Source organism: Arachis ipaensis, chromosome B10, assembly GCF_000816755.2.
Source record: "Arachis ipaensis cultivar K30076 chromosome B10, Araip1.1, whole genome shotgun sequence".
Classification (NCBI taxonomy): domain Eukaryota; kingdom Viridiplantae; phylum Streptophyta; class Magnoliopsida; order Fabales; family Fabaceae; genus Arachis; species Arachis ipaensis.
In genome coordinates this window covers 72,923,253-72,934,650 of record NC_029794.2, presented here as the reverse complement: position 1 = coordinate 72,934,650, position 11,398 = coordinate 72,923,253, and the positions used below count along the sequence as shown (strand labels likewise).

Sequence of the window (11,398 nt, the reverse complement as noted above, 5' to 3'; positions counted from 1 at the left end):
TAGTTAAATTGATTTTATTGTTAAAAAATGAACTAAGTTGCTGTCTTCTTGTTAAGGTTGGTAAATTAGGAACTGGGAGGATGAAATTGAGTTAGATGGAGAAGTGATTGAATTGAGTTACCGCGGCTCGTATCCCTGGTGGCAATTGCTGAGATGAAGTGTAGAGAGAAGCCCAACCAGAGCTTCATTGCTTTATCTGCCCTTGTTCTTGGTATAACGTTTCATTTCAAATAAATAAAATGAATATAAAGGCTGCACCATGACAAAAATCAGTTTGGAACAGTATATTAAATTCTCTTGGTCATTGTTTGCTTCTCTGTCTGTACTTTTCAAGATGGATTGCATCTTCTAAATTATCACTTCTATTGCAATAGTTAATGTTCTATTATTTGGTTTTGCATTGAAATATTGCCTCAAATTAATGATTCTTTAAGTTGATGTTTCTGTGTATGTTATATCTCCCCCCCAACCAAAAAGTCTTGAGATAATATTGGCTTTGTCTAAGCCAACATAATGGATAGTTCTTGATAGTGTTTAATTGTTAATATATTGTCTTTATTTTAAAAAATTTAAACCTAAAACTGTGAGATGCCCAAAGTCATAATGCTGTATCTTCATTTAATTCTACAGGCTGGTTTAGGGGGTGCTCGGGATGCAATGAATGTTATATCCTCAGTTAGGTGTTTCTCTCCATGATCTTATTTTCTCAATAATAAGATATCTAAACTTGAAATGAAATGACGTTTTTCTTGGAGACAAAACACGCTACAACTGCATAGATACTAAATTGAGGACTATTGACAAGGATACAATCCAATTCTTATGTACATGACTAAATGCAATAGTAGCTACATTGAGCTTATTTTGTCCTATTCCAATTACTCAATGCTCATTAAAAAGAAGCATATTTAAATTAGCTAGAGAGCTTTCCATCTTTGCCTTTAGGAACTGTCGTTTGTTTAATCCTTGCATTCTATACGTAAAATAGACCAAAAATAGTTATTGATATGAAATATCCTTTCATTCATGTCTTAATTTAAAGCATAATAACATTTTTTGAGAGAAAAATACCCTAAAATGTCTGCAAAGTGGCAAAACAGGGAACTTATATGTTGCTGTGACAGCTAAATAGGATTTCCTTTTTGTCGGATGGATTGGACCTATCTTCTATTGATTTAGATTTGTGTTAATGTATAAATTTTAAAATTTTATTCTTCATACATAAACACCAGAGCGAAATAAAACTTTTCTCTATATTCTTGGTACACAGATGTTTATCTTTTACAATTTTATTACCATTATGGACAATATTGTTTATCTTTTCTCTATATTCATGGTATGCCAATGGCTGCACGAATTTACTAATTTACTAATTTGTTTACTTATTTGAAGGATAAAGGCTGCACCACATACTCCACTTAGGCTGCGTGATGATCCTGAGGTGAATACCTTTCATATATTAGGTTGAAATTTCATAAAATGGATTGCATAACTAATGATTGGTTTCATTTCTTTTTTCTCAGAGAGGATCCATTTTAGAGAAACTTACAAAGGAGAACTTACGGGACTGGGGGCTTTTGCAAGACTTCTATCGTTTTGTGAAGGTAACGGAGCTTGTATAGTTTCTTTTTTAGGTTGTTTGTACAATCAAGCATTACATTAATTTATCCTGGAAGCTCAGAGACAGGTAGGAGAGACATACCTAAATGAAAAGAGTTCAAGATCTCATCAAATTATCAGATTGGTGTGTGCCTTTCCATTTCTGTAATTAAATTCTCGTACTTTTTATATCTTAAAATATAATTAAAAAAAAGCTCCTAATATTGAAATTGTATTGTTTTAGACAATAGAAAGTTCTGCCAAGGAATTCCTTGGGCAAAGGTAACTCAGCCACCCTAGCTGCCAGCGTGGTATGCTTATAAATTCCTTGTTGTGCATGTTAATTACCTTGACTTTTATTCCATTGCTTTACTTTCAGTTTTCTCCTTCTAATATATACCATATTTCCTCCTATTTTTGTATGAACGGCATGCAAATAATGTTTCTTTTTGATAAATAATTTTGATCAAATAATGCAGGGTTTCTTCTATGAAGACTAGTGAACCTACTGTTAATGGTATGAATTTGTTGTTTTTAATTATAATTTTTTTATCAAATATGAAGTGTGTAGTTGAGTTGCTTAATTTCATTAGATAGAGAAAGATTCTTGTGCCTCTCTATTCAATAGCTTTTGAGAGCTATGATGGTTCATGATATGGTGGTATTCAGAACCTTTGTGATAAAGATTTTTAGAGTTTGATCCTTATTGCCCCAATCCTAAAATTGTATTTTAGCACAATATATGGGTAGACCTCTCATTGTCCATGCAATAAGCCCAAATTAAGTGGTTGTGAGGGGCATGCATATTAGATATAAAAGTATTTACATGCCTCTACTGAACAACTTAAGTTTTTGAAAAAGTTGCTTCAATGATAAATTTTACTAGTTTGAATGAATTGATATAGGTATTTGATTACAGGCTTATGATAGTTGTAAGTTCTAATAGGCATTGAAAAAATTTGGTTTGGTTTTCGTTGTATAGGTGGAACTCATGCAATTCAAGGAATTCCAACAGGATTGGACTTGAAGAGTTATTCAGAAACCCCCATATCACCATCAAAGTTGTTTGAAGTAGTTGCTGATGACCTGCAGACACTCAACAAAAATCTTCAATCGGTAATTGATGCTTTTTCGAAGAATTCATGCTGTGTTCTGTGTTTACTCTATGTTGAGATTGAACTGGAGCTGTTGCATTACCTTTAACTTGACCAGAAAAAGATATGAACTTTGAATTGAATGAATTATATTCACTGTTTAATGATTCAACTCAATCAGTTCCCGCGTTCATTTTTGTTGACTTGTTAACTTTCATTGAAATCCTTATTTTGCTAGTCTAGACCTAATCATTCTTATTATCTGCTGGTGTTGTTGCATTTGATTTTCTTTTACTTTACAAACAGTAAATGTTTGAATTAATGCTTAATGTATCTGATGACGATGCTCTAATTCTGATAGATTGTAGGTGCAGAAAATCCAGTTTTAATGTCTGCAGCTGAGCATATATTTAGTGCCGGTGGGAAGAGGATGAGACCGGCTCTGGTGTTCTTGGTGTCACGGGCTACAGCAGAGCTACTTGGCTTGAAGTAAGCATAAATTGTCTCTCAATCGTGCACACACACATTATTTGCATGTTGTGGAAATTCTATTCATATGACACTAAAATAATTTTGATAAATCTTTTGGATAAGAGGTAATTTTATTTCTATCATGTCTGCTGCTGCTTCCCTTGCATGTGTTTCTTTTTGCAATTCATATTCGAATACTGCCAAAATTGTGGTTGCAGATAAGAGCTAGCCTAAATGAGCATTTTGGTTCCTGCAGGGAAATCTCGAGCGTGTCAGTCCCAAAAGATTTAGAGTCTGGAGGTCCTAAATGGTTTGTTTCTTCTCCAAATCCTTTTTCTTTTTCGTTTATTTTTAGTGTGAAAGATTTGCTATTTCATTTTTTGTGTATCCTTTTGTTTCTCAAGTTGGATGCTCAAAATAATTGTGTTACGTGTTGCTTTGAGTTTAGCAAATTGACACCAGGTGTAATTTACAGTTTTGCCTACATCGACTTCAAGGATTCTTCTAGCATGAAGAGAGCTCTAGAACTCAAATGAAACTGAACTTGCTGGTGGTTATTACCTCAGTTGAAGACAGTGTTTATTATTAATTTTGATAGTGTTTATTATTAATTTGACAGAGTGTGGCATTGGCTTTGATATGATAATTAACTAAAAGTTTGATTTCTTTATCCATTTATTTATTATTAATTTTTATTATTTATAGCTTGAGAATGAGGACATGCTCTATCTACTTTCTATTGATTTTTGGTTATCACTGATAGTATTTAACAGGTTATGGTGGTTGATGCTGAGGCATACACCTATGAAGAGGAATGAAGGGGGGAGCACTTAGGTTTAGGTTTTTACATGTTTTTGTTAGTTTTCTAGAGAGAGAACCTCCCCTTTCTCTCTAGAATTAGGGTTTTTAGCTTTATTCTCTCTTTAATTTCTCTCTTTAATTCCTATTTTATTGTAGTTTCATTTACATCTTCATATTCTATTGCCTTTAATCTCTTAGTTTCCTTTGTCAATTTCTCTTTTATGCCCATTTTAGTTGTATGAACACTCTTGTTACTTTTGATTTCTTTTAATGCAATTTTGATGTTCTACGTTTTTTTGATGTCCATTTGAGTTGCTATTTTCATTTTCATGTAATTGGTAGTTATAGATTTCATTATTTTTGCAATTTAATATGCTTTCCCCTTTTACGCATGCTAAGTGTTTGATAAAATGTCTCTTATAGTTTTTATATAGTTTTTCACACTCTTAGCTTGGAATTGGATAATTAGGTGACCTTGAGTCATAGATGTCCATTCGATATTGTGATTAGGATTGTTAGTTGGTTTGGTTTCCACTAACGCTAGTCTTTCACTAAGTTAATTAGTGAGTTGATTAGGACTTGTGGATTGAGATCAATTATGCTCTTTTGACTTATTCTCGATGTTAGGATAGATTAATTGGGATTAATTCTTAGCAATTATCATGTTTGTGGTCTATGATTATGATAGGAATCCTTAATTTCCAATCCTTGCCAAGAGTTCATCCTTTTTGCCACTTGAATTACATTTTTGATTTACTTACTTTGAGCTTTAATTCCTTGCATGCTTCTTTACTATCTTGCCCTCTAATTTTCTTGTCACTTGCAATCAAAACCCCCTTGCTTTCTTCATAGCCAATAATATGACACTTAATTGCAATTCCTAGGGAGGACGACCCGGGAGCTAAATACTCTCGGTTATTTTGTATTGAATTTAACATTTGATATTGGGAATTAATTGTTGGTCTAGACTATACTTTCAACGATGGAATTCTTTGTGAAGATCTAGACTAACAATAGTTCTCTTTATCAATTGCTGACAACGATGGAACTTATGAAGTAATAATGGTTGTGACGAGTATGAGTGGAAGGGTGTTATGAGCAGCGGCCTCTGAGATTGAATATGTGATTATGATATGCATTGTTCTTTGTCGTAGGGGCTGTGGCAGTCTCCCGCCTACGTTCGGATGTGAGGGTTGAAGTTAGTCTTTTCACTCCTATTTCTCGCAACCAGAGGAAGGTGGTAGGGCACGCTCCCTCGGGATATTTCCCTCTGAAAGGAGAAGGTGGTAGGGCACTCATCCATCGGAATTATTCCTCCTGAAAATACGATTTCTCTCTGATTGCAAGGTGGTAGGGCACTAACCCATAGAATCATGCGGCAACCAGAGGAAGGTGGTGGGACACGCTCCCTCGGAATGTTTTCCTCTGAAAGGAGAAGGTGGTAGGGCACTCATTCCTCAGAATTATTCCTCCTTATGTGCAATAGAGAGACTAATCTGGGAGTTGTCGACCGGATTTTCTGTCGGGTTTGGCAATAACCGACATGTGATATCACAGCCAATAGGACAGACATTCATCATATGTATCTTTTATATGTTTGCTTGCTTTGTTTACTTGAGTTTGCCTAATTGTATAATGATGAACGGATTTTTGCTAGTAAAGAATTTCACAAATAAAGCCTCATTGAAAGTATAGTTTCTAAACTAACAAGAATCCTTTCATACAAAAGTTTTGGTTGTCACTTAAGCGAACCCAATAAAAATAATAACCGAAGTATTCAAACATCGGGTCGTTGATGAGAGGAACTTTTGCGTGGTCTAGAAATTTGCAGATAAATCCTCGTTGCAAGTATAGTTTCTAAACCAACAAAAGTCCTTTCATACAAACGTTTTGGTTGTCACAAGTAACAAGCCCCTAAATAAATTGATAACCGAAGTATTCAAACCTCGGGTCGTCTTCTCAAGGAACTACAGGGAAGTATGTTCTTATTATTGGTTATGAAGATTGTAAATTGGGGTTTTGAGAATGAGGAGTGAATAGTTTAATTAGAAAACAAAGTAAATGAAGAACAAGTAAATTTAAATGGCAAGTAAAATAAATAAATGACTGTAAATAAACTTTTGGCAAGGTATGAGAAATCAGAGGTCCTATCCTAGCTATCCTTATCAATGATGATGAGAATTGAATCTTAATTCCACTTTGTTAACATTTACTAAGATAAAGGAAGGTCAAGGGATTAATTGGTTTGATCTTCGAATCCTATTTATTTCCTAAGAAAAGATTGGGATTATTGAAGTTCATTTAATTAACAAGATAACAATTATCATTCATGTTTGAGTTTGATAACTCCTGAGTTACTGATTTCTTAACCAAGACCAAAAGGAGAGAAGTAAATCTACAGGAATAAAAATGTCTTCAGTTGGGAATAACAATAATGTAAATAAGAGGAAGCAATATTAAACTGAAATACCTCAAATAACATTAATTCAAAAGAGTAATCTGTAACATGAATGTAGCATAGGCCAAATAGGCAACATAACTAATATAAGCATTAAGTATCTAAAAGTAAGAGATAAATATAAAGTAAAAGAACATTGAACCTGGGATCGAGAGTCACTCCTAAAACTAAGAGAAATCCTAAATCCTAATCCTAAGAGAGAAGAGAGAGGAGAGAACCTCTCTCTAAACTAAATCTAAATCATGAAAACTAAACTAAAGTGGTGACTCTTTTTTGAATGGATGCATTTTCCCACTTCATAACCTCTGGTCTATGCCTTCTAGACTTGGATTTGGGCCAAAAGGGCTTCAGAATTCGTTGGGAGCGTTTTCTGCAATTTCTGGTGCGTGGCCTCTGTCACACGTCCGCGTGGGTCACATGGTCGCGTCATTCAGAGTTTTCCTTGTCATGCGGTCGCGTCAGTCATGCGACCGCGTCATATGTGTTCTGCTTAAGGCGCGCGGTCGCGTCAGTCATGCGGCCGCATCGCTGCTTCTTCGCGCTTGGCATGCGTCCGCGTCGCCCATGCAATCGCGTGGATGCCAGTTTCTTCACAAACTCCGTTTTATGCTTTCCTTCCATTTTTGTATGTTTCCTTTCCATCCTTTAAGTCATTCCTGCCTTAGAAGATCTGAAACTACTCAACACACTAATCACGGCATCGAATGAAAATAAAGGTAATTAAAATAATTAATTTTAAAGCATAGGAAACATGTTTTTCACATACATCATATAATAAGGAAGGAAAAGTAAAACCATGCAATTAATATGAATAAGTGGGTGAAGGATTGAATAAATCACTCAGATTAAGCACAAAATATATCATAAAATATGGGTTTATTAACCTCCCCACACTTAAACAATAGCATGTCCTCATGCTAAGTACAAGAGTAATGTTAGGTTAAAGTGGTGGAATGCCATGCAATGCATCCTAATCTAAATGCAACTACCTAGATGCATCATGCAATTCTAATTTTTTATTCACTTGTATATAAAGCTTGCATGTAGTTGAATTAATTCACATTCTCAAGGAGTCATATATATATAGCCAAACCTTAGATAATGATAAAGCACTTTTACAGTTGAGATGGGAGAGAAAAACATTTTATAAACTTGCAAGACAATTAATAATTCAAACAGAGATATATGTTAATGAGCTATTAAACCCTCACTGGATTTTGTGTTTACTCTCTAGTCACTCAGTGTTTATTGGGTTAATCACTCTATTCTTCTTTTTATCCTTTTTTTTTCTATAACTTTGTTCTTCATCTAACCAATCAACAATTATAGAATATAGACATACCAAAAATCATGAGGTCTTTAGTCAAGGTTGTAATGGGGCCAAGGTAAAGGTAAGGGTATATGTATAAGGCTAAGTGAGCTAATAAGTGAATCCTTAATTAGTCTAAGATCTCACCTAACATACATACTTTCTAAAGCAAAGCTTCTTTACCTATTTTCCCATATTTTCCCACTTTTGATGTTACATGCTCATGTTTCAATATTTATTATTTTTATCCCATGTGCATTGCTTTATTTCTCATTTGGAGAATTCTTTTTGTGTCCCCTTTATTTAAATACTGAAAAATAATTTTATTTTATTTTTTAATGCACATAGTAATTCAGTTAATTTGATTTCACATGAGCATGCTTCCCAAAACTCTTTATTTTGAATTATTTTATTCTTAACAACTTTTTCTACCCTTTTGTTTTTATCATCCATGTTTCCAATAGGTTTTCTGCATTTAAACCATACATACTTCCTATCTTAAGCTAACCAAGGATTCAACTTGGGATTTTTATTTTGTTTTTCTGCTTAAGGCTAGTAATGTGGTTTATAGAAAAAAGGGATTTAAAGGCTCAAAGGGGCTAACAAGGGTGATGTGAAAGGTAGGTTATTTTGGGATAAGTGAGCTAAAATCAAATAATGGCCTCAATCACTCTCTTGGTATGTATTTCTATTCTATAATCGAACATATAAATTAAAACAAAGTAAAGAACACCAGAATACAAAAGAAGGGTGGAACACATAGGAATAAAATATTATGGTTTGAATGTAACCATACAATTAAGCTCAAAACTTACAGGTTGTGTGTTCTCTAGCTCAAAAATCATTTATCACTTTTGTATGTCATGCAGGTTTAGTTAAAAATTCCCATTATTCTCAATGTAAAACTTATATTGAATGGATTTAAAGTTCTAGTGTCTCTCCTTGATGAAATGTTGTTAACTAACTAACATGTAATGCTATACATACAAGTTGTGTGGATTGTTTCTATTATGTTCAAGTTCCTAGTTTACTTCCTTTTTATATTTTCAATATAAACTAATCTATCTTATGCTAAAAAGGGTAAACTATACTAATTAATCCACAATTTCTATAACTAATAAGTTAGAATTGCAACTAAACTAAATGGCTAAAATATGAACTAAAGTGCAACATAGAATAAATATAAAAATAGTAATGTATATAAGTACTGAAAAAATAAAAATAAAAATAAAGAGAAAAATACAAAAAAAGTAGCAAAATAAATAAAAAGAGTATGTAGTGGTTCACCAAAAAAGAACGCCAGAGATGGCAACCTTCCCACACTTAAAATGTAGCATCGTCCCCAGTGTTCACTCAAGCAGGGTGTGAAGGAGTGTCATCACTAGAAGGGTGGGTAGCTGGGGTCTCTATGGTGGTGGTCTGAGGATCTGGCTGCTGCAGAGGAGGTGCTGACTGGATAGAGATCTCGAGGTCTACAGCCTGAATCTGAGGTGGAGCCTCCTGATGTGATGCTGCCTGCAGGGTGCCTGCCTGCTCTGCCTCACTCTAGGGATGGGTCTCTACCTCGTGATCATCCGCCTCCTCCTCAGATGCCTCGCACTGTGTGTCAGGCTCGGAGGGGATGTCGCCAGAGTGTATCATCAGCTTCAGGTGCTCATAGTGTTGCTTGTTGTGACGCTCCATCTGGTCAAGCCGTCGAAACAGGCAGTGCACTAAATGATAGATAGGCTCTGGGGCAGGTGGAAGTGCAGTGGCGGTGGCAGGGGTAGCTGTGGAAGAAGAGGGGCCGGCAGATGGTGTGGCTGTGTCAGCAGTAGCAGTGAGGAATGGAGGTCTATAACCCAAAGCCAGAAAGTTCCTGCTGTGCGGGATAATCTTCTTGCATTCTGCAGCAGGTGGCTTTTCATCAGCATCCTCCCAAGGCACGTCAGCTCGACGTCCTAGCTGTGTAATCAGATAAGGAAAGGGAAGAGTGCCTCGGACGTGGACCCTGGCCATATAGTACCGGATAAAGCGTGGCAGGTACAGGTCCTTACCCTCCATCACACACCATAGGAGGGTGATCATAGCGGCTGGTATCTCAGTCTCGTGAGTACTCGGCATAATGAAGTTGCTAAGTATCTGATGCCATAGCCGAGCCTCATCATTCAAGTAGATCCGCTTGATTCCCTTTGGCATGGTAGTGTTCTGACCCATAATCCAAGAAACAGTCGGGTCAAGGGCTATCCGGGCCTTGACTGCATCCCAATCAAATCGCATGAAGCGCATATCCTCCTCAGCTTTTTGATAACCATCCAGCTGATTAGTTTTAGGCAGAAGCTTCAGAACTTCTTCAATGGCCTCTTTAGTGACCAGAATCTGCTTTCCTCTAAGGTTCACTGCATCTAGGGAGGTTTTAAAGTAATTGCAGTAGAATTCCCAAACCTAAGATGCATTGACCTCAGTCAAGGGTCTTTCCAGGAAGAACCAGCCTCTTTGTTTGATCTGGTCAGAGGTGTATTGCTGGAGTTCTTCTGGGATCTTCAAAGTTCTCTCCAGGTATAGGTTCCTGGAGGCTGTAAACACCAGATACCTCAGCTCACAGTATTTGTTTGCAAACTTTACTGGATCAGTAGCAGGGATTAGCTGGTCGGCCTTCTCCTGCGGGGTAAAATTTTTCTCCCGCGAGGAGGCATCATGCATGAGATCTATGATAGAGATAGAGGCTTCTCCTCTTTTCCGTTTGCCAGTTGTTGCCTTTCCTTTCCCTTTTCTGTGGGAGTCTGACATCCTGAAAAACAGAATTCAAGGATATAATAAAAACAGGAAAACAAGGAGGCAATTTACAAAAGAAGCACATAGTGGCAAGGGAACAGGAGAGTAATGAATATGAGCTAAGTAAATGTGCATTAAGGATTGTATAGGAGTTAAAAGTTCGAAAAGAAGAAATCACAATTCAAAATGTAATTGAATTCTTGTTAAATAAAAAAATTAACATCATGCCATGGTCAGAATGTTAAAAGAAAGTGAAAGAAAATCAGAAGAGAAGTTTTGAAAGGTTAGGTTGGTTAGAATTGAAAAAGAGTTTAGGAAGTTAACATTAGTGGGTTAGTAAAAATTGGTTTAAAGTAAGTAGCATAATGAAAATATTCCAAGTAACAAGTATTCACAGTTAGAAGCTATAAGTAACTCATAACCAAATAAGGAAAACAGGTTGATGATGATTCAAATAGATATAGAAATAGCAAAAAATGGAATCAAACATCAAAAATGCAATTTATGAACCATGAAATCAAAAAGGATAAGAAAGCATGCCCTGGCAGTCATGAATTGGTTTGGTTAAAGCAGAGGAAAGCAGAGTTCAAAATGCCAAAACCAAAACATGAATGAAAATATTTTACAGAAATTTGGGCAGCATCCCGGCTAAAATTGGATTGTCCCGAAAAATAAACAGCAATAAAATAGTTCATATGAATCAAAATTAAAGCTGCAATTACAGATAGGGAATATAAACATGAAAATACAGTGTACAGAGCAGCAAGAAACAAGAAAGTACAGCATATGAACATTACAATCATCACAGCGACAGCAGAATAAAACAAGAAACACGAACAACGCAATTAAACAGACCTAAATCCACTAACCACATCCTAGGCTACCTAACAACCTAAAATCCACTACAACATG

At 35.6% G+C, this 11,398-nt stretch overlaps 1 protein-coding gene and 2 long non-coding RNA genes across 4 annotated transcripts in view; all 3 read left to right on the top strand.

Moving 5' to 3' along the window:
• The window catches only part of LOC110268104, a 13,952-nt gene continuing 3,189 nt past the window's right edge, over positions 636-11,398 (top strand). The window contains exons 1-2 of the long non-coding RNA XR_002356166.1: positions 636-1,376; positions 7,352-7,357. This is a non-coding gene — a long non-coding RNA (uncharacterized LOC110268104). The remainder of the gene's footprint in view (positions 1,377-7,351; positions 7,358-11,398) is intronic.
• LOC107621706 lies at positions 1,462-2,036 on the top strand. Its single transcript, XR_001615897.2, has 3 exons — positions 1,462-1,604; positions 1,677-1,744; positions 1,844-2,036. It is a non-coding gene; the product is annotated as an uncharacterized LOC107621706 (long non-coding RNA).
• LOC107621705 (solanesyl diphosphate synthase 2, chloroplastic-like) lies at positions 2,059-3,908 on the top strand. Of its 2 annotated transcripts, XR_002356165.1 has the most exons (6): positions 2,059-2,116; positions 2,582-2,715; positions 3,055-3,182; positions 3,383-3,474; positions 3,640-3,714; positions 3,870-3,908. XR_002356165.1 is itself a non-coding variant. In XM_021114004.1 (5 exons), exons 1-4 carry the CDS (start codon positions 2,089-2,091, stop codon positions 3,384-3,386), a joined length of 294 nt encoding a protein of 97 aa, XP_020969663.1. In that variant the 5' UTR covers positions 2,059-2,088; the 3' UTR covers positions 3,387-3,474; positions 3,640-3,714. The 2 variants fall into 2 exon arrangements, 1 of the variants encoding a protein (XP_020969663.1); XM_021114004.1 differs by lacking the exon at positions 3,870-3,908.